The sequence below is a fragment of the Balearica regulorum genome, chromosome 1, assembly GCF_011004875.1.
Source record: "Balearica regulorum gibbericeps isolate bBalReg1 chromosome 1, bBalReg1.pri, whole genome shotgun sequence".
NCBI classification, from domain to species: Eukaryota; Metazoa; Chordata; class Aves; order Gruiformes; family Gruidae; genus Balearica; species Balearica regulorum.
In genome coordinates this window covers 17,023,215-17,047,218 of record NC_046184.1, presented here as the reverse complement: position 1 = coordinate 17,047,218, position 24,004 = coordinate 17,023,215, and the positions used below count along the sequence as shown (strand labels likewise).

The following is a 24,004-nucleotide window of genomic DNA, read 5'->3' as shown; positions in this document are numbered from 1 at the left end:
TTCACGTATTGCCCAGTTATATGAGCTTTTCTCCAAGCAGGAGACAAATTAAATTCTCTCATCTCAACAAGACTGAATCCACATCCACCATGTTTCAGCAAAGCAGAAAACATGTCTCTCCAGCCAGCTGGCAAGTACAGCAAATATAAGGGAAGCGATCTGGGTTCTGTGCCCCTGGCCTCTCCACTGGATTTTTTACACAGTAATCACATAAAATATCAATTCTGAAAACAAGAACATCAGACCTTCTCTCTTTTACAGGGAAAAATAGTAAGATAATTCATTCATCTCTTGGCTTTATTCTTAGAAAGCACGGCCACACAGCGGACCACCTACAGTGAAGAACAGTTCCATCAATCCTCTCTGTAAGGCAGCTAAATAGCACATTTTATCAGTTGAAAGATGACAACCCTTCCCTCAACACTATCAATTCCTTCAAAGAATAAAATTAAAGGAGAAAAATTAGATGACTAAGTACAGGGAGACAGTTCCAGGCTACAAATGTTGATATCCAATTTAGAAGTAATTGATTTAGTTTCTTAAGACATATCTCTCCAGTGTTACACCGACAGGTTAAGAAGACATAGTCCAACTTATGCATAATGCCCTCTCTCCCTTGTTGTGCGGTGTATACTCTATTCAGCAACACCTAACTTCTCCCAAACACTACATGGGAAAAATAGATCTCTACCACAACTACAGGCTAGTTTTGCTGACACTGACCATCCCCACAGTTGCATCCTTCCATAGATCTTGTACTGTTTGAGTGTCTTCCTCTCTTGATATCCACAAACCTTGTCCAAATTGATAGCTAAGTTTGATTTCACTTCTATCAGGGAGACTGTAAAACAAGAAACTCATGTATTTTCTCTAATTTTATTTTCCTTTTTGATGGAAATATGCAATGCAGATACGGAAATTGAGATTAATGTGACTAGGTTTTAAGTGTTTATTGATATACAGGACTCCCAGTGTTTAGCATGGCATTCAAGAGGCTGACATGCCCTTTTCTGCTAGGGCAAATGACCAGCCTTAAGTATACACAAAAATTTTATACATCTATGTGTATGCATCTTACCTCTCGCCATTCTTTGTTTCCAATGGCTTGTGTGTACAAAACACAGACTGTGAAAAGAAAAAAATATTTGGTCATTTTCAGAATTTAACATATTCTTAAATTAAGTGAACGAACTTTGTAGTCTGTTGTGCTGTTGAAATTAGTAACTAGGACAATCAAATAGTAATATGTTCCCCCAGTTGCCTAACCAGATCAGCAACAATATGGTCTAGTTGTTGCAGCAATGAGCTAATAAATAGAGTGCTTCTAAAATGCGAGGCCACACTTAAGCTTGACCTCCAGCAAACCACTTCACAATCCTTAGTCAAATTGGATAAAAGCAGGTCTTCATTAAATGTGGATGGTCTGGCTATCCTAGTTAATCTAATGCATAATTACCTTAAATTACGCTTCCTTCAAGAGATGAGTGAATTAAAATAAAAACAAATGAGGACCCTACTAGAAAAAGAGACGGGGAAATAAAATTGGAAAAAGGAAGAAAATAACTTCTCAGGTTTTCTTCCTTAATTCTGCTTTGAATTATTTACATATATTTAAGTATCTTGCATACACCTTTTTTAAAAAAAAACCTAAAATCTAATTAAAAAATTGAATCAATGAAGTTTGTCAACCTAAGCTGTTTTTGAAAGACCAAGCAGCATATTCCCACAGGCATCACTCTCCTTAAAGATCTGTTTTTCCAGTACAAAACCCACTACACATTAATCTGCAGCTCCCATCACAGGCACTGGTGACAGAGGTACAGTGACTATAATCAGGTCTTTTAAACACTATTGTAAGTACAAAACATTTGCATTGAATGAGTACTATAAACTTTATTTTCTATAGTTTTGAACTAGTTGCAGCTAGCAACTATAAAGCAATTTTTACAACAATGGAAATACAGATATTTGAACACTTTTTTCCTGAAAAATTCTTTTCCTGTGCCAATCCTTATTTTTCAGCAGAAGGTTAAAAATAATACTGTTTCAGCTTGCAGCCTTGAACAATAAAGGTAGAAGCCCGGTTTTGTTCTCAATGAAGTCAGAATCATCAACAGACCAAAGCAGAAATGAAGTCAAGCTTCAAACTACATTTTCTTCTTACTTGAAAGGTATTTGCTCCACACACACACAAAAAAAAAAAAAAAGAAAAAGAAAAAAAAAAAGAAAATCCCATTAGGCAGTAGCAAATAAGAGCAAGAACAGAAAAAAGCAGGTTCAATATTTTAGCTCACAAAGAAGTTAAAAGTTAACACAATTCCACTTTTTTTTTTTCAAATAAGATGTCTTGTAGAAGAAAAAAAGTTTTTAAGAAAAATTTCAAAATCATTCTCTGGAGATGTCTGTCTTTCTCCATTTACTCTAAATTAAACCTTGGGCAATCGTGCTCCTAGCTTTGGTTCCTGCTTATAGTAGGATGAATCCAAACCAACAAGCCTATTTTTACAGCACACTCTGGAGCAGATTGCTGAAATATATTACATGAAGAACGAAGTTAAATGCGAAAATGTGAGAAAACAGAGTGAAAGAGAAGCTATGAAAACAGCTACAGAAGTGTCTGAAGGTTGCTGAACTTCTGACTAACTTTTGCATCTAGTAAGATCTGTGCCAAGGTAACCCTGGGAGAAGAAGGAAATGTTGTCAAAGGAAGCTTCCATAGATAAAAACAACTCAAAAAGTCTTCTCTGGAAATACCTCTACTGCTACCATAGAATCAGGTAGGCTCTCACAAACATTCCTTTCACTTTCCCCATTGGAAACTCTTTTTTAAACTAATGTTACCAATTATGCAATAATGAATATTTTCCAATTTTCAGTAGTGGTTTCCAAGAATGCAAATGTCTTACTAATTTCAAAAGCAGATATAATTGTGGATTTTGTCCATTTTGCCAAGAGCTTACATCCAAGTTTTCGATTAGAAATTTCTCATATCTATAACCCCAGTTGAGAATAGAACTGAAAGCCACTCTTTACAAATAATGGCCACTTTTGCTATTCAGGTATTTGTATTGTTCAGATTTTTCTTAAACATAATTATTTTTCACTAACAATTTGCTGCTTTATTTTTTGTACTACATCCTGCCCTGTGTCTTAGTGTTAATACAGTAAATCAAGTAACAATTATGCATTGCAGCTGTGGTACAAAAAGAATATTGAAAAATGAGAGATTTAATATTGAGGAGAAGAAAGCATCAATACAACTGTAAAATATCCACTACCATCAAATTTTCAGAAAAGAAACATTCTGGTCCTACCTTATCTCCCTAGTTTATGAAGCCAAATAAAAGAACAGCTGTGAACAAAAATACTAAAAAAGATTACCATAGGATAATTTTAGTCTCCTACCATGGTTGATGAGATGGGAGTCACACAATATAAAAGGTGAAAAACTGGGTGTAAAGCTCCACCTTAGAACTAATTCACCTCTTACTCTATTCCCACTTTTTGGAAGGCTGCTCACACCTGTCTGTTAGAATCTTAGTTTCTAAATTCAGTTTCTTCATAGTCAGTTTACTATCTTTTTTTTTTTTTTTTTTTAATCTTTGGAGAACTTATAGCAAGCAATGCTATCATTCTCACCTTTTCATTGCTGAGGCATTAGTAGACTTCTATTGCCTTCCACTACCAGTGGCTCTGCAACTGCTTCTGAAGGTATATCCCAGGAGTAGGACCACCTCTCTAGTTTAAGAATCATTTATATAAAACCTTAAATGATGAGAAAAGAGCTAAGAATTTGTAGTATGACTAACAATTTTCTGATATTTATCTAGGCTGCAGATGTGGCAGGTACTTTAAATATAATGAAGATACAGACTAATAATCATCTCATGTAATATTTATTTTAAGTACAAGGTACGAATTTGACAGTGATACATTCACGTGCATCTCAAACTGAGATTTCAAAAAAAGTCAGTCCTAATGAAAGCTATAGAAAAGACATTCATTCCAGACCTTCTGGCAAATACTTCACATATTTAGAATAATTTAAAAACTTCTTCTATCTTTCCTCTAAAACTCAGCCCAGAAATCCTCAGGAAACCATCCGTGATACTGGTCTCCATCAGTGGTAAGATTCACTACCCTTAAAGACTCTTGGAGATATGGTTTTATAAAGACCGTGATATTATACTAATTACAATAATCCCTCAAAAGCTTCTTCGAAGTCATATCCAATTGGAGAAATGCTGATAAATATGTTGAAGTTAATCTAAAGCACTTGAACTACTCAAACCAGAGATCTAAGGCGCCATGAAGCAACGAGTTTTTAATATAGTTAATAGTATTGCCATATGGGAGGGGAAGGAATAAAGTTGGATAAACAGGAAATTCTTAAGTTTCAAAAGCCAACATATCATGCAACCACATCCTAAGACGGTACTGAACAAACAGTTCCTCTCTTGTAATTCGGAAAACTGAGGGAGCAATGAGAAAGTTCAGAGCGGCGCATTGACGAAGAGTAACATACCCTCACAAGGAAGCTGGCTGAGAAACCCTTTTGGAAGGCTTTGCCATATGAGCTCTTCCAAGGGAAGATACAACCTATAGTCAGAAATATTAACATTTAGTAATTTTTAACTCTGGACACTGATACCACAGTATCAAATTCAAGGTAAAAGCTTGCAATGAAGAAGAGAGTGGAACTGTCAACTGTTATCACTCAGTTGTAGATTCAGTCTCCAAAATATTATAGTCCACACCTTCTTATTTTCCCAGATAGTTTGTGCCTCCCTTACCCTACTCTGATCCTTTCCCATTCAATGCATATATGCTTATCCTTTAGCTTGACCAACTACTGTTACATCCAAAGTGCCCACCTTAGTTTTCCCAAACATAACAACACATCTATTCCCTTTCAAGGAAGTCTTAGTGACAATAAAGTTGGCCTTTTCCCCATGCTGCCTAAATCCTTCCATGATCCTGCACACAGTTCTATCAGGGGCTCCCCATTACTCTTCACTGACCAGCTCCCATACCTTCTAGGCAGAGCTTCCTGAAGGTCCCTTTGTCCCAGCTGTCATGATATTCTTCTCATTGTTACTCTCTTCCATGGGGAGATCCTCCAAGAGAAGAGTTTTTACCTCTCCAGTCTTTCACATCAGACTCTTTCTATTATCACACTCCGGAGTCACAGGACTCCACAAGAGAACATTCCACCCCGACCATGGTGCTGCCACCACAGCTGTACAGTGGCTCAGTTTGGCTACCCAGTGCATGGGAAGAAAATGATTCTGCCTAACTGTCATTAGACGAAGAAACGTGACAAATTCATTAATCTGTATGTCCTTCGCAGGTCTTACCCCTGCCACATCAGGGAAGCACTGCTTTAGCTCATTCATTTTTATTATTCAAATAATAAAAAAAGGGCTTTCTCAAAAACATTCCTAGAAAAAATGGTCTCCAAACTGGAAGAACAGAATGGTCCAAATGCTAATCAATATAAATCTATACATATATGACTTGCTTTGACTCCACTGAGGAGAAAACAATGTCAGTAGAGACTTCAGTATTGTTTAGAATACTTCATGAACAAGAGCTCTCCCATGAACAAGGGCTATCCAAGTCTGTTCCATCTATATCTATTATCTCTACATTATTTCAGTAACTTGCCTCTAAGGAGGCAAAGTGCCAGCTTCCTCTTGGCATGAATATTCTAGATTGCAGGAAAGTGGTTGGAATTGGAATAAATACTGAGTAGCAATTACAGTATCAAAAAAAGGCTAAGCAGACTTCCTAAGAGAACCAGAGAAATCACAAGGTCCTTTTTAACTCCAGGAGAAGGCTGTTTATGTTGACATGGCAGTCAACTATATTTATGTGTGTATCTCGCTGAGAAAAAGAAAAGAGGATAAAATCTGATTTCCACTATTGGTATGATCTTTAGATGACTACAATGGAGTTTGAAAAGCATATTAGAATTGGCCTAGTCAAATCCATGTTGAGACCTCAACATACAGAGTGACTGTATATGGTTCTATCTTGCATGACATCTAATGGTCGCAAATTCAGCGAGTCTAACAGTGGATCTTGTGAAAGTGGTATGATGCTGGTTTTGACACCTTTTTTAGCTAGCAGGATAAAGTTACTGTATACAGACCAGTCTAAGAATGGCCTTTTCCCAAGCAACAGACACTGAAGAAAGTTATCCTGCTGTACTTCCAACTACAGAAAAGAATAGCACTTTTTATGCGACATCCTTACCCCTTTCACCTTTACAGTGGGAACATATCTCTGTGCTCAAATAAAGGACACTAGGAGCAAACAAACTAAATTGGCTAATAAAAACCCCTGCATAATAGTAAAACTAAATGTACACTGTTTGGAGAGTACCCACAATCCAAGCCTCTTTGCCAAGTAATTTCTTGAGTGCAAATACAGTATGAGCACTTCCAGAGCCAACAGTTTCCCCCTTCTCTCTTTATCAAGGACAGTATTACTTACTCCATGTTTTTGTATTGCTAACCTGTGACAGATAGGCCTGACTGGCAGCATAACTGGGTACTCACAACTTGAGACCAGATCTCGAAAGCACACCACCAATTTGAGTGCTTTAAATAAGCTACTTACCAGAAACAAGAAAGCCGTATGTTTTGAATTGATAGGCAAGGTTATGACACTTTAAAAAATATTGCCATATACTTTGAATCCATAAAAAATACCAGCAGTTTACTCCTCAGAAATATTTTAAAGATAGATATTAAGACTTCCTTAGGCCTTCCTGCCAGTCTGTTTCATTGTGTCCCTTCCCCAGCGTGGGTCACCCACCAGCCACGATAGCTTGGGTTTGCCTACCTGCCCCAGCTTGGGCTGCCCGTAGACCACAGACCCTTCAGAGGTGTGCTGCCTTTTGCATGGAGTGTGTCCTGCAAGAATGCATCTCCAGCAGCACATCTTCAGAAGTGTGGCTCCGGTAGTATCCTCGGCAGCTGTATCTCTAACTCTGAGCTGCTGCCAACTTTTTTATAAAAGATGTTTGGACAGGGGCACGGTGTGCTCCCCTGGCTGGCAGAGGTCCTGGCAGGCAATGGGTACTCACATGGCTTTCGGAGCTGGCTGGAACCAGCTGTGACAGCCACAGGGTGCTTCACAGCATCCTCCCATGCAGGTCACACTGCAGCCCCCTCCTACTCAAACCCTGCAATTTATGCCTAATACAGTCCCCTATCTGATAAAAACTCAAACCACTCGTCCCTAATAATATTTGAGCTTAAAAACTAGTCACCTCATCACTTTTGTCGAAAGGTGCCTTGATTCAATAAAGACATCTCTGAATTCCATCTATCAAGGGCAATAGGTCACTGACCACGCTTCAAAACTGCTTAACCTAGACAACTCAGTTTTAATTAGCCAACTTAAAAAGTTAGTAATATGCAAGAAACTCAATTCTGCTTCTGCACTATCTCCCTACACTGGAGGCATGTTATTGCCTATGTCCCCTTTTAAAAAAATTAAATAAATAAATTATAGGTTAGGAATGTCACAGGTACTACTAACTTCCTGCAGCTTTTTCCCAGGAAATAGAAGCTTTTCACATTAAAAGTGTATCATGCAATTTCTCTCAGGCAACTATCAGTTAAGAACAGACATACTCTCACAAAAGTACTCAAATGTTTCATACTGTCACAAGACTCAGTATTCATGTACATCCCATCAGGACATGGTTACATGTGCAGACACTTTACAGAAGTGTACGTGTCTCGGGTTACCTCCAATGTCACTAAGCACATTACATGGTATTCTAAAGAAGAAAAGCCCAGGCTAAAAAAAAAAGAAAAAGAACTTACAGATAAAGACATATGGAAAGTTGTAGGGGAGACAACATGACCCAGGACACCATAATCGAAGGACTAGTCAATTAACATCACAGAAGTACTTTGATTAAACACTATCATAAAAAAAGGAAATCTTTTGTGGTCTCAGCTCCTTGATAAAAGTTTTATAAAGTGTCTAATACAAGAAGATAGTAATGGATTTTAAATCAAAATTTCCATCATATATAAATTCATAGGCACAGGAATTTTTTAGGATCCAGTCACGTATTAATAAAACTTAAGGGGAAAGTGAGTGTCACTATTTTACGTATCTGAAAACATTAATTCGGCAACCATCGTACTATTTCTGATCAGGAAAGTCATGTTTCCCAGAGACAAATTAACTTACTTTTAATTTTCAGTGTTTGACTCTTAAGATTAGTGGACACTACATACTAGCAGCAACAAATGCTTCTAGTTTATTTAGAAGTTTGCTTACTAGCTCTGAAAGAGATCTACAACAACAGATACTAAAAAAAATAATAAAATAAATACTTTTCTGCATTTATTAATTTTAGAAAATGTAGATTGACTGCTAAATAAGGGACCATATAGCTCAGGAAATCAATTCTGAATACAGAGTCTTTAAAATTCCAGTTCCTATAACAGAAACTACAAATGTAACTTATTTAACTGTAATTTAATTACTTTAAATAATTGTCAAATGTAAACCTAACTGACACTGAAGAAAATCACCCACCTAATTTTTAATCCAGTGTTTACACATTTGGAATATATGATGAGAAGAAACAATAAAATGCTGTGTACTTACTTGGATCAGATTTAGAAAATGTATCTCTGTCCAAAAGATTTCTGTTAAAAAAAGAGATAAAAATAACCTTATTTATAAAAAAATGGTGAAAGATACAAATCAGATACCAATGCATATATGTTTTCAACAATTTTGATCAAGAGTCAGCTTAGTTTTCTGCCCTCCTGATATGTAAGATTTACTTTACGTCAGTCAGCACCAACACTTGAGTCATCTTACATTTAATTTTATTATATATTTTGGATTTGAGCAAACTTATATACTCCAATACCATAGAGTGAAAAGTGATACATGACAAGCACATTAAAGATATATAATGGACATCAGGAACAGAAATACCTTTAAATCACAAATGTCTACCAGAGATTAACTTGATAGTTGAACCCAAAAACTTTACAGTTTACTTAAAAGAATGGCTATGAGCTCTCAGAGCCATCAGGAAATATCTGTAAGAATCTGTCATGGATGAGTAAGATAAAGAGAACTACAGCATACACAGGACATACACCAAAATTAGGAATTTTCTAAATATCTAAAAAATACCTAGGAATAAGTAGTAAGAACTAATTTCTTTGCTATGCAATGCAGTCCCAACGTCACAGCCACACTTCAGCCAACTGAGAATTATACACAGATGAGGAGACTCAAATTAACAAAAAGCACAGAGAATCAGACTGACCAGAAAACCATTCTCAGAACAGTTACCAACATTTCATCATTCAAAAATAAAAATTAAAAAAAAAATAAAATTAAATTATCTTGACAAACTAGAAAAATGGTCTGAAAGCAGGATGCCATTGAACAGGGACAAGAAAGAGCTATTAAACTTAGGCAGGTAGTTTAAGTTAGGTATTAAACTTAATCAACAGCAAAAATCCAGCTAGCTGCATATAGCTGGATATACAGCAGTTACGTAAAAAACAGTTCTAGATATCACAGTAGACCACAAATTGAATGCAAGTCAGGAATCTTGTGCCTTTGGGAAAAAGGCATACTGGAAATCATAAACAAAAATGCTAGTTTAGAGTAATTGCCTGATCTCCATAATACTGGTAAACACTCAATTCAAGCAATAATGTTTTGGGCACTCCAATTTCTTGCAATCTAAGACAGACATGGAGCCACCAGAGTCCAGCGGAAGCAGAAATTACCAGAAGTCAATAAAATACATCTATGAGGAAAGCACTGCTGCAAATCGAAGCTGATCTCCACGTAGACAGAGCAAGTAGGAACAGGTTTAACTCTGAGTTGAATCTTGCACACTGCAGGTGCAGAAGTTGAGATTTATTCCATTGTTTTACCATCTTTCATTGTTAAAGGTGGCCAGATGTGATGTGAAATCTCCACCACTGAAGATCTTTAAGAACATGTTAGGTAGCTGCAAGTCCTAATAAGTTCTTTGATCCTACCCTGGAGCAAGAGGAAGGATTAAATAACAAGTTTACATCCCTTACAGCTTATTATTTTTAATAATTAATACAGCCTTTTCAACGGTCACTATTTATTACTCTCATTCAAATCTAAATCACATTATTTTTGTGCTACTGAACAGTGCTGAAAAGCATATTAATAATGTTGTTCAATACAGGTGTTCTAAGCACTCGGACTTCAACAAGGAAAAGATACTGTATTCCCAATTTAGGTACTGCTGCGTCCACATTTCAGGACAAGCAATATGAACATAAGACAGCTTTAAAAGAATACTAGGCACATCTGGTTTATCTACTTTAGCCAAAGTAGGCACTAGGACTAAAATTAGTATTTGTGAATGAACCTGAAGTCTTCACATGCTACTTCTTTAGAACTTCTCTAATCCATTCAGAAGTGGGATTTTTATATATGCATTTAATTACACTCAGAGAGACGGTAATCCATCTTAACCAAAAATGTACAAATATAAATTGAAATATTAACAAACCCAGGAAAATCAGTGATTCCAAGTCTGTATTTGACAATGACCACTACAATTTGCTTTAAAAGACAGTACAGTAAGTTCTGCAATATCAGAATTGCCAATCCAAAATGAAAATTGCTTCCTATTCATCTTTAGTTATACATACTTAGATATGCTATTAATTCATGGTAACTACAATTGGTTTTATTATCCCAAAATTAATTGCTGTAAAAACCTAGAATTAGGGTTATATGAAAGAAATAGTACTTTAGGTTTTGGGATAGGCCTCCCATGCTCACCATTAGGATTCTAAGCAATTTTAATTCATCTGCATAAATACTCTACAATGACCTTATAATTGATATATTAGTATTTGTGACTGTAGATTAAGATTAAACCATTTTAATGACTCTTATACTGAGCTAAGGTGCTCTGAGTTTTTAAAATATTTCCTACCGTCATTTTTTTCTTTTTTTAAGTTTTCTTCCTCTATTTTCCTATATATATAAGAACATAAAGACTGACTATACCAGTACTGTGAAGCTCAGTCTATCCCGATACTCTTGTTCTACCAGTTGCAAAAAGTAGCCACCATGGGAATAGCATAATAAGAAGGTAAGAATCTTTAATACTTCCTGAGAATGTTCCTGGTCACCAACCATTAGCTGCTCAGGACTTCTTGAATTAAGAACATTTCTACATAGACAGTATCCCTGAAAAGACTGTAAAGGTTGAGATATCAAAGTTTAACATTGTAATGCATGTCAGTAAGTGTCATTAATTCACAGTTTTGAACTAATACAGCTTGTAATATCCTCAATCAACCCTTCACACATTTTATTGTAAATAAATGTCTTCAACAAAGTTTGCAGACATGTCTGATCTTCCAAATCATTAACAACCAACCAAAATAGTAACATAAGAACTTAACAAGCTGTTCAAGCAATGCAGCCAGTTTCGGAAGGAACTTAAAGATTAGTGCCAACAGAAAAAAAAAAAAAGAAAAAAAAAGAAAAAAAAAAGAAAAACAAAAGTCTGATTTGCCCACTAAATGACCTACCAGCTCAAGAGGCTGCTCAATTTCATTTGTGCATTTTCATTAAGGGGAAAACAATCAAAGTGCTCCTTTAAATATATAAAAACTGCATGGCGCATAAGCATAGGAAAATCTACATCCAAAAGAAATGCTAAAAGCAAAAGGAGAAAGAAGACTGGATGTATTTCTGGAGCTTTATGTAGTCTTTATCCCCTTAATGGCACTTTCTGCACAGGCTGCATGATACAGGGTGTATTTCTTTCCCTTTTTGCTGAGAAAAGCATTCTCTTACTATTTTGTCTCAGGAAACACTCCTAGGAAAGCCCACAAACTCAGAAACCAGAAATATCTGAAACTTCTGTTTCTTCCTCCTAATCAAAGTATCAAGAGAAAGACTTCTATTTTGACTGAACATGGTGAGCATATTTTTTCTATGCCCATTAAGACTTTCAGATAAAGAATGTAAAAGAGAAGGAATTGCTATCAATTATGAAGAAGGAAAAAAAAAAAAAAGGAGACATATGCTTTTACTTGGAGAAACACACACATCAAATACCTATAGCAAAGAAGTCTAGGAACATCTGTGCAGAAATCATTATTCTACCATCACAGATCCTGAAGGAATTCATTCTGCACCTGCCCATTCTGGAGTGGACCTTCAAAAATGGTTGCAACAGCATAGATGACTAAGGGAAAGAAAAAACAAATAGGAGCCATGGCAATAACACCTACAAAGTCTAAACTGGAAAGCACAAGACAGATTAGAAATGCTGGGATAAAGATTTATTTTTCTGTATAATGAAAGCAATTTCCTCAGGAAAAAAAAAGTAATCAGTAAATAAGAAAAGTTAAAACATATTCAGCTATGCCTTGCAGAATCACTTTGTTCACACAGTTTCGTGAACTCCATAAAGATTTGTCAAAATAACATTTTCTGCCCAGTGCTTTGCTTCAAAAATTGTTTTAGAATAGAATAGAATATTTCAGTTGGAAGGAACCTACAACGGACATCTAGTCCAACTGCCTGACCAACTCAAGGCTGACCAAGTTAAAGCCTGTTATTAAGGGCATTGTCCAAATGTCTCTTAAACACCGACAGGCTCGGAGCATTGACCACCTCTCTAGGAGCCTGTTCCAGTGTTTGACTGCCCTCTTGGTAAAGAAATGCTTCCTAATGTCCAGTCTTTTGTACTGTGTTTAATGTAAAAGCATCTCATATGTATAAATCAGATAATTCAAGATTCACTAATCCAGTTAGCAGTGGTAGCTAAATAGAAATCATGACAGCCTATGTCGCTTTGTGCGATCTCACGTACTCTATGCAATATATGTATGTTGACAAAGACTTACCTATGTTCAAAAGTAACATTTACTCACCTTATTCATAGATACTTTACTTCAAATTTGACTTTATTTTAATAATCAATATCTGAATTTCCTGCTCTGTAGTTTTTTTGTTTTAAATTTAACCCTTTGTTAAACCCAACTGCTACGCAGAAGTAAATCCAATTCCCCCTTCAGAAATGACAGAATTCTGGCACTGAAGAAGAGACTACTGTAAGTATAAAACTGAATAGTTTAAAATCTATTTCTCTAGTTTCAAAAAACCAAAAACTGTGTTCATATGACTGGAAAAATACTTATTTATACATTGCTTTCAACTGCTCTGCAATCCTTAATGATAAAAATATGGTTTACTTCAGATTAATTTGTCAGAATCTCTCCAGCGTTAAGGTTTTACGTTTCTCTTCATCTTTAGATTACACTTGAGTGCATGCAAAGATTCCTCAGTTGTGAAATAAAGCACTCAGCAGTTTGCAAACACAAAAGATAGTTACCCGCACAAAATTATTTTTACTTTCTAGAAAATATACATTTTCAATATATTATATTCTCATAGAAGCATACACTACTTTTCTCATAGTACACTTGTATCACTGTCTGGGAAGAGGAATTGTCCCTAGTTCATTAAACAAATGCATTTGTTTCCCTCGCTTAATGCTGGGCCCACGTGGCTTTTTCAAGGAAGATCCTGGGGAAAAAAAGAAGCATCTCCTCACTTTTTACTGGGCAGAATAGTATCCATTCTACTACTAATTGTAACTTAACTGTATTACATCCTAGTCGTCACTGTCCCTCAGCCTTAACTGATATTACTGGACTTGCAAGGGTCAGTCCCAGGTAAGACCACAACGTACGATCCAAAGAGCTTACTTGAGTGAAGAGTCCACTTGACTTCCTGCAGAGTAATTTCACAAACAGTTGTAGTGCTAACTTAAGTAGTCACCCTTCCCTAGCTATTTACTCTCTCCTGTATTCTGTCAGAACACAATAAAAAGTGAGCTATTAGCCTCCAGATCTCTAGACTCAAAATGTCCTGGACCTAAATGCAGATCAGACAATTTCTCAGAATTTTATCTTGTCAAAATAACTGGTTCTCTTAGGAAAGGCTCGCAGGTGAGAAAATGGTGGCTCTCCTGACTAAGAGGCAATTGGGATGACCTCTTTCTTTCTGTTCAGATTGTCTCCACAATTTGGGGCACTAGAAGGACTGGGAAGAAAGCAAACATATCTCTGATATGCAAGCTTAAGAAAACTTCCACAATACCTCTTCATAACCTTTGGAGAAGTAATTGAGTCGAAGAAATACTTTTCAGCCTCCTAATAACTTTTATTGTCAATTTAAACATATACTGGTTCAGAAGCCATTCTTTTAAGGGAAAAAGAAAGGGAGAAGCAGTGAGAAGGGTTAGACCAGCAGTGCTTCCATGAGTTTTATGGCAACCCACAGCAAATCTTCTCTGGCTAGCTGTATGCAAACAGTTTTAGGATGAAACCTCTATTAAAACTGCTGACTACTCCTGGGGGTTAAAAAAAAACACAACACACACACACACAAAAAAAAGGAACTGTCAAGCTTATTTACTTAAACATAGTAATAGTTTCACAGGAATTCTGTGGAAACAGACAGGAAGCACTGGATTATGAAAAGATACTCTTGCAGATGAAGCAGATCTGAACACAATCTTGGACTGTTACAGTTTAAATAAAAATAAAAATTCATTTAGGAATATTGCAAACTGGTTAAACTCTGCTTCAATACCAACCCATTTATTATTTGAAACCAACAGAATGAACCATCTATGTTTACGTTTCTAAGGCAGGTAAACAGTCTCTGGCTCTGAGCTACTAGTGATGTGCCCTGGGGGATGGCACTAAGGATTGCTGGTGGTCAAAAGACCTATTCATTCTACTCAACTCACCAATCCTTTCCAGCTACTTTCACCCTGCCCATCCAAATCCAGGAATACACTGTCCTACTTTAAATTTGATTTCTTTAGGAATGCATAGTTAATACAGTGTTTCATTAATGTACAACAATATATAAAACATACAGATTGGTTTTGCACAGTTTTTTCTGAAATGACTCTTTAGAAGGTATACATCAAAGAAGTAATTTAGAAAGCAAATGTATACCATCAGTGCAATACTTGTGCTTTCTCAGCCATTGCAGGGGTGTGGGTGGCTGAGGCACTGCTTACAGGGGCAGAAAAAGAAAGCAAATGAGGAAAATAATACTACTGCAGAAAGTCCTCACAATAATACGTGTAAAGTTGTTACTTCCTAGTACCTAGCCCTTTTCCCGCTGTCAAGCTTTCCTTTATACCACCCTTCTGAGGCCTGAGATTGTGGCTTCAGCTGCGAGAGGGCATTACAGTGTCCCACATCCTGTCGGGGGAGAAGCATGAAGTTTACAGTGGTGGCAGGGGTGGAGCAGGTAGTCTCAGGAGGAGTGTGATGTCGATGGCTTCTTCCTCCCCACTCTGAGGACCCCCACCTGGGCTATGTTTCCAACACACGGTTACACCTTGCTCTTGCTTCATGGGTTTGAAACTCCACTTCACATCCACATTTACTGTATTTGGTGTACATTACATCTGCTTGAGACTTGCTTTTCCAGCTCTTTTGGTTTTGCCCAGCTCCCAGCCTGCACTTCTTTACCAACCCCTGGTGAGCTCTTTACAGCACTGGGGTCTCCGGTGGCACCCCTGGCCCCCTCTTTTCAGCCTCTGCTCCTGCTCCTCCGACCCGCATCCTGTGTCCCCACTTGCAAGGCCTCTGCTATCACACCACCGATGCTCCTCTGCATGACACTGTTCTCTGAGGTCACAAACAAATCATTTTACACAGAACAATTACTTGCTACTACTGTCTGTAGAAAAAATATGGTTGTACCACACAATTACACAAAGACAAGCCAAAGTGAAACTAACTAAGCAGTAGCCACCTGGTCATTAGAAAAAATCTGCTAAGCTTGTGTTTGCAGCTAAGCAAACCCAAACAAAGCTCCATGTAGGCAAAGACAAGTTTAGACAAAACCTGACAAGTCCTGAGACTTGCACAGTTAGTGTGAAACCTGGGGCCTGCTCCTAGCAATCACAAGGCTGAATTTACAGGGGAAGAGATCTGCCTTAAATTCTAGAAGTCAGATGGCTGCATGCTTAAAGTTCAACCAATATAAACACATAGGTGAAAACCAAACCATGTAGGCTATCAGGAATGCATCTCCATGACTATTTTGATGGACACTGTCACTCATTTATATTTTTTCTCACAATACACTTCTTTTTCTCGGCTGAAGCCAGCTGGTTGTCTAGGCAGTTTCATTTCAAAGAAAAAACACGTAAGATCAACTTTCTGTTGTTGGTCACACATAACCACTCTACATACTTTTAATCGAACAGAAAGAAAGCAGGAAAATGAAAACCAGACTTAGAATCAGCATGAATTTTATATTCTGTATTTTGTACCATACAAAGTTACAAGCTCAAATAATGTGTTATGGATATATCTTTTATCGTTGCATCTTTCTGCAACAGGGTTTCTAACAAATGATTAATATTTCAAAAAACAACCCAGGAGGTAAGTACACCAGCTGGAGAATCATAGAATGGTTTGGAAGGGACCTTAAAGACCATCTAGTTCCAACCCCCCTGCTGCAGGCAGGGACACCCTCCACTACACCAGGTTCCCCAAAGCCCCATCCAACCTGGTCTTGAACACTTCCAGGGAGGGGCATGGAGAGAAGCAATCTTGCCAGAAATCAATGCCTAGGACAATCAAGGATATAATTAATCATACTTCTGGGTACCACAACCACTAGAAAGTGGTTGGTTAAGACTTTCAGAGTGCCAAACAAAAGGAAAGGCAAAAATTCTAAAGTAGTACGTTTTGTTCCTCTGTGCAAGGAACTTGAACTTAAATGATCTTCATTACTGAGAATAGGAGTTGCTTAATTCCATTTAGCCCATTCATTAATATTAGATTTCTGTACAAATTATGAAGCAGCATAGAACTGATCCAAACCAGGCATGGACAACCAACTGTATTTCTGTTGAATTAACCATGATAAGTTTATGCTCCCCTTACACACATTATGCCTGGTGTGGGAATACAGCCAGTGAGAGGCTATCCAGCATAAACCTAGAATGGTGAGGACAGACTGCCTGATTGAGCATAAAGCCTAGCCGAGCAATACTATCATGACAAACTTTCTGAATTAGCAAAGTCATCCTGTACTGTGTCAATATTTTACAATACTTTTACCATCTTTCAGATAACCATGTCATCTTTGATACACTACTAGAAGTCATAAAGTGATCAAACTACAGCTTCACTTTCCTATAGATACTAAAAAAATCACTCGCAGGAAGATAATTCTGATTGATAAAACCTCATTCAGTAAGTAAATAAATGTTAACATGAGGCATAATGAAACTCTTGGCCTTTTTTGTAAGAGAGGGTTTCATAAAGGCTGTGGCTCAATCAGGAGACTACAGGAAAAAAAGTAGGTCAGTCTACACAGTAACCATGAGAAGCATCAATCACCATTATACAGATCACAACAAAAAGTGAAAAACTCGAGAACCCACTGAACTACATTGTATGTTCACACACAGCACAAAATATGTGAGAACCATCATCTACTTGTGTTCTCAACATCAAATATGCTAGTTCAATCAACAAGGTAGTAAGTCCACTGATAGTAGGGAAGATGGGAAAAGAATATGAAGTTTTTCCAAGATTTAAATAGATTGGAATCAGTGAAGAACATCCCCAGAGAGGGAGATACAGGATGACAGACACATGGCCAGAAGCTTACCTCAAGCTCACAAGGCACCACAAATTTACACACACAACTGGTAAGCAAAGATTCAAGTCTAGGCACAGGAGCAAATACCACTTTAGAGGAAGAGGAACCTTTGGGCTGGAAAACAGTAGTGGAGTAAAAGGTAAGGAGCAGCCTATACTCTCTCTTCCACGCCGACTGGAGGGCCAAGGTCCTGATCCTTCACCACATGACAAGTGTGCAAAATTATGCCAGGCCACAACAAATAAAGATCGCATAGCAGGTGACAGTGAAATTTTCCTTAGACCATGCATGCCCTTCAGGGCGTGTGACGAAGGGAGCTACAGGGCACAGAGGGAGATCGCTACTAGAGCAATTGATCCAGACAATAGTGGACTATTACCAACACAGAGAATCCTCTGGGATGACACATTTAAGTTGTTCTGACACATTAGATCTGGCTCTTGAGTGAAAGAATATAAATTCCTGATAAAAAACCTCAGAGGTTTAGAAATCTACATCTTACAAGAGTCAGAAAAGAATCCTGAACTTCTTGTTTCATAGGCACTGAGTAGTAATAACTAGAAAGAATCAAATTCATTTCTTGCTTTTCTAGCATTTGTAAAATTACAGCTATATGAAGTGTTTAGTGATAAAGGAACCTCAGAAAGAGCATCATCTGATACCTAAAACATTTCTGGATTTTATAATTTTCATAGACAATTTCTCATCCTATGAGATACACTTCTCCTAAACACTACCTGATGTGGCCCTGAAGCTAAAACAGGCTGGTTTGCAGAACAAGAAGTCGTGCAAAGCCATCTGCATAATACTGGAACCTGGCTAATTTGGTAACATTGACAGTATGGGCATGCAGCGCAAATTAACTTGGGAAGTGCTGACAGATGAACCATACAGAATTAAAAGGTAAGTGAATAGAAGCTGTATCCTTACTGAATAAGGAGGCAGAGAGATGAAACAATATTGTCTAGAGTCACAAATCTATTTTGGGGCACAGCTTGCACTGCTTCACTGACCAGTAACTCACGCCACCTGTACAAACTTGAAGAAGTTCCCATATTTCCTGAAAACAAGCAAAAAAAAAAAAAAAATCTAGGAAGAAAGAATAGTTATCAGCCGATAACTGTTGATGTAAACTAGTGACCAAATTGGTTCTCCAACTCTTCAGGTATCAGGGGAAAACTAATGTCATGACCCAAACTGTTTTAAAAGCATTTCTCTCCAGACGTTGAGGAACACACAACTGCTAATTATTGAGATTTTTCAGAATTCTCTGAACTTTGCAATTTGCTCTTGCTGTATTTCACAATTTCACTTAACACTACTTTTCAAGAGCTTTAGCCAATGAATATGTTTCCAGATGAATCACAAACATTTGTTAATCATTAATCTCTGCCCCAATGTCATTCATTTTAAACTCAATTTTGAAGCATGATTTTGTAATCAAAAGCTGTAATGCCAGCACATAAAGAAGACAGGAATCACCATGGAAATTCCCATCCTTCTGCACTTGACATCGAGACATATCAGGACGAGATACCATTTTTTTAAAACAAGAGAAAAAAGCAATTTTAACAAAACAGACATGGCTTTTGAAGATACCTACAGAGAATTTAACATTGTAAACTATATACTGAAATTAGTTACAAGTAAGATAACTAAGGTCAGAATTGATTGACTGTGTCATATACCTACATTTCTTTGTAAATACCTGATGGATTCTCAGATCACTATAAAAGTAAGGTTTGAAGAAATCATTGCAGGTATATACGAACAATACCTGGAATGAAAGAAACCCCCATTACAAATAAATTAGGTCAAATCCACCATAAATGTTCTGACATCTGTAATTGTGACAGATTATCTGAAGAACCTAAAAGTAATCCTAAAGGTCATGGATTGCTTTTACACATAGCAGCAGGTCCTTCCTACAACCAAGGGGTTTCTCTGGTTGCTGCCAGTGAACTTTGCAGAGACAGGCAGTAAGTACATCAGGGTGTTCATATGTCAGCCTAGTGACTGTTTCAGTACTCCCAACTCAATCTTACTCTATTTCTCATTGTCTTAGTCTTCTTTTGAAATGCTCCCTTGGTAAAACATCAAATCACACTTTATTTACTAAGGAAAGAGAGGGAGAGGTCTGACAAGTTTAGAGCACTGGCGTTCTGTTCCGGGAGAAGGAGTGTTAACAGCAGCAACTCCCGAGCAGCTACGCTAGAAAATGGAGCAATGGACTGCAGCAGAAACTTTGTCTCATTTCCCATCAGGAAACAACACTAACAGTTCAAATAATCCGCTAGAAGCTGCCAACTCAGCTGGTGAAAGGAACCACTGCTCCCCAACTACTAGGGAATACTTAAGGAAGCTGCAAAACGTGAATGAAGCTATGAATATAAAAGCCCACAAATAAAAATATTTTTAGACCTCTAACGGGAAATTCTCTGCGCTTCAAGGGAGAAAGCAGGATTTTTGAAATACCGATAAACAAACCATGGCCAAATAAATGTCGAGGAACAAAACTGCACACGCTAGGTTTTGTGTTACGAGTTGGCGTTTTTTTAATTCATCGGCAGCAGCGTTACGATAAAACGTGACGAGCTAACACGCCCGGTTTCGTAACGGTTTTGCAAGAAAGCCTTAAACAATCTCTGAAAGGATTACTCCGGATGGGAGTTTTCTCCGTCCCCACCGCGGCACTTGGGACAGCTCCAGAAGTTCAATACCTGCCGGAGAAAACCCCCTGCGCGCACCGCGATGCGACTCCCGCTCCGCTCCGGCCGCCTTCCCCCGTGCCGGCAGAGGCACGGCGAGGATTTGGGGCGACAGCAGCGGCAGCCCGTTTCGGCAAAGCCGACAGCTGCCCGTAGCCGCTGCGAGAGCCGGCGCTTCTCCCGCGGGGTCCGCCGGCAGCACCCCTGCCGCGGGCACGCTTAGTGCGCGGCGAGCGGGCTGGCAGCCGGCCTCGGGCCGCTCCCAGGCTCTGCCCGAGGCGGAGGATTTACAACTTCCCCGCGCTAGGCACGTTCTCCGAGGACAGGGGGGGAAAGCGCCTCGCACAGCGCCGGGCATGTGGAGGGCAAGCCCCGCGCCCGGCCGCTGCCCCTTCTCCTCCCCGCCGCCGCTGACAAGTCCGGGGCGAGGGGCGCGCTGCCCCGGCAACACCGCGGGGACCAGCCCGCTCGCCCGTCTGCCCCCTCCGACGCTCCGGGACGAGCGCACAGGGCGGCCCTGAGCCGTCGCCGTACCTGCAGGACACGGAGAGCTCCACCTTGGTGGCCGGGATGCTGGAGCTGAGCACGTTAAAATCCCCCACGGACGCCATGTTCGGAAACCCACCACTTCTGCCCGGCTTCTGCTGCCCCGCCGGCTTCTCCAGCCCGAACATGGGGCAGCGGAGGGAGGGAGGGAGGGAGGGAGTGAGGCCGGCGGAGAGGGAGGGGAAGAGGCGGCGCCAAGCGCCCCTCCACAGCGCGACGCCGCCGGCCGCCGCCCGTGGCGCGGAGCACCGGCACGCACCGCCGCCCGCGGGCTCCCACCGCCGACTGAGGCGGGAGCGGGGCGGTGACGTCACCGCGAGCGGGAGCCGCGCGTGCCTGCCCCAGCGCGGGGGGCACGAGGTGCCCGACGGCCGGTGCGAGGGGCGGCCGGACGGGCCGGGGCGGGCGGGCAGCGACCGCGGGCGGGCTCGTCGCCGCCCGAAGGGACGCAGCGCGACCGTCGCCCCGCCGCCGACCTGCCCCGTTCGGGCACCGGTGGCGACGCGACCCCAAAGGGTGCAGGGCGGGGAAGGACCTCGCTGGGAGCTAGCCCAGGGGGCGGTCCCGGGCGTTTTCGCTGCCGCACTTCCCCGGTGTCTTCCCCCTCGCCCCCTGCACGGAAACTCCCGTCCCGTCCCGCAGGCTAGCCAGGGAATCCCCTCCTTCCCCTTTCGTGACTGATCGGGCCCCACGCCCCGAGCAACCAACCAACTCCCGCCCCCTGGGGAGACCGCGGGCGGGCCGCGCCCCGGCCGGTAACGTCCCAAACTGCAACGCCCTGCGCGTGGGCCCGCGGTGAGGCAGATTTATTCTCCCGGGCCACAAAGGAAAATGCAGCCCGGCTGCAAACGCCAGGGATGTTCCGGGGAGCGGCGACTGCGGCACGGCTGCGGCTCGGCTCGGCTCGGCTCGGCTCGGCTCGGCACGGCACGGCTGCGGCTCGGCTCGGCACGGCACGGCACGGCAGGGACCGGGGCGCGGCGGCTCGGCTGCCAGGCGGGCGGAGTCCGCCCGCCAGGGGGCGCGGCAGAGGGGCCGCGGCGGGAAAGCGCGTGGGGCCGCGCGTGGCGGGGCGCAGGGCGCGCGCTGGCGGACGGGTTGCGCGGTGCCCCCCGGCGCTGCCTGCGCGGCCCTGAGCGGTCTGCGGGGCTGCGGCTCCTCCGGAGAGCGAAAAAGATAAAAACAAACCTAGAAAATGAGACATTAATGCTAATTGCCCTTGTAAAGAGAAGAGTAATTATTACCACAAGGGAGTTGAGGGAAAAGATGTGTTTTTACCTTGGTTATTATATGCATTACGCAACACATTGAAAAATGGGAATTTCACTCTCCCACACTTGTGCAGGCCTTTACCTTCTTTTTAAAGACCACTAATCCAGTTGCCCTGAATCCATTCACAATAATTTGCAATAATCATAGGTTTCATCATCTTATATCTCAAGCATTTATTTTGTAGCCATTATCACGGCATCTAAGTAGTTCCCAATATTCCTTTCTCCTCATAGCAGTTTGATGAGAGACGGAAGTGCTACCATCCCCACGGCACAGATGGGAAGGTAAGGCCCAGGCAAATTAAATGCCTTGTCTGTAGTCACACGCTATGTAGGACAGGTCAAAGATCACAGGATATTGCCCCAAATCCTCTCCAGAAGTCCTCCACTCCTCTGGCTGTTAATGGTTTTACAGGTAGAAATAAAGAAGTTTAATGTCTTCATTTATAAAAGACAAATGTAACTCTAAGGCCACAAACATTATCAGAATACATTCATTTTGCATTTCATTTCTAGTTTCTTCGTGTTGTAATTCAAGTTCAATGCCTGATCTCAGGTAGTACATCACAGTAACGATGGATGGACAACTTGACTGTAGATACCTAGTTGGCTCCTAGCCAACAGGTTAACCAGTGGGACTACAGAAGACAGTAACATGGTCTTATTTACAGCACGTACACTCCCTGTGAGCAGTCTGAAACATAACGTCAGTGGCAGAAACTCAGCGAAGATATCACTGATATTTTTATTCAGAAACTTCTGACTTCACACCCTACTTCTAATCTTCTGCCTCTTTGTTTTTGGGAAGTTAACACCTGATGTCACTTTTCTTTCTTTTCCTTCTCTTGTCCAGTTGAACTCAAAGCAATTTCTCATCACGTATCACCAAAGTATTTTCTCTTAAACCAGCCTCTTTGAATTTTTCGCTACAGCCAAGAAACGACGTACCTTCACAAGTATTCTAGGTGTGTCTGCAGGCAGCCAAACCAGTAAGCCTACAGCTGAAATTGGTAACAAAAACAAAGGCAAATTTAGTTCACTATTGTCTTCGTTCATACAGTAGTGTCAAGGGATGAGTGAAGGACCACTGGTGTCTTTTGAGAGGCTAATGCCGAGTACAAATAGGGTACTAGATGACTAAAAACTAAAGAACAGTTTTTAAGAAAAAATTAAAACTCTTTTTCAGCATTATAGAACTGTTCCTCCCTCTTTTATAATCTACTGTAAAAATCTAAACACAATCAGTGGATCCCACAGGGCATGGCATGAATAACTTAAAAGGCATGAATAGTTATTATAATAATATATTACTATATATTATATAACTATTATAATAACTATAGGCATGGCTAACTTAAAAGTATATCATGTAAGTGTGATATGATCTTATATTCTTCCCTACTAATCCACTATTTTGGGTTAGGTGGGGGTTTGCTTTGATCATTTTTATATTATCTCATCTTAATTTTTTATTCTGCTTAGAAAACCAGAAATAGTTGGTTATCGGTGATTCCATAAGTAGAGCATCCTGTGAAAATAATGGAGGAGTTAAGGAAATACAAGTCATCGGTGTTGCTGGGGAGATATCCATCTTCTCTCATCATGTTCATAAAGGCACGGCTATTTTGTCTTCTAATGTTTCGGCTTAGAGTAAGTACATAGTTCTCAAGCACTGAGAGTGATTTGTATGGGAGAGAAACTAAAAACTGAAACGAGGGCTAGTTGAAAGACATGCACCAAAGGGGCTAAATATAC

At 40.1% G+C, this 24,004-nt stretch overlaps 1 protein-coding gene across 4 annotated transcripts in view; it reads right to left on the bottom strand.

Moving 5' to 3' along the window:
- Positions 1-21,435, bottom strand: part of CPNE8 (copine 8) — a 111,959-nt gene extending 90,524 nt beyond the window's left edge. For 2 of the 4 annotated variants that reach the window (XM_075742155.1, XM_075742167.1), the window contains exons 1-3: positions 20,967-21,435; positions 8,641-8,681; positions 1,079-1,125 (exon numbers count right to left, since the gene is read on the bottom strand). In XM_075742155.1, coding sequence (XP_075598270.1) covers positions 1,079-1,125; positions 8,641-8,681; positions 20,967-21,106 — 228 coding nt within the window. In that variant the 5' untranslated portion in view covers positions 21,107-21,435. Of the gene's footprint in view, positions 1-1,078; positions 1,126-3,639; positions 3,756-8,640; positions 8,682-19,416; positions 19,502-20,966 lie in introns of those variants that run through there. The other 2 variants (XM_075742176.1, XM_075742186.1) reach the window with 2 other exon arrangements.
- Between the last annotated feature and the right edge of the window lie 2,569 nt (positions 21,436-24,004).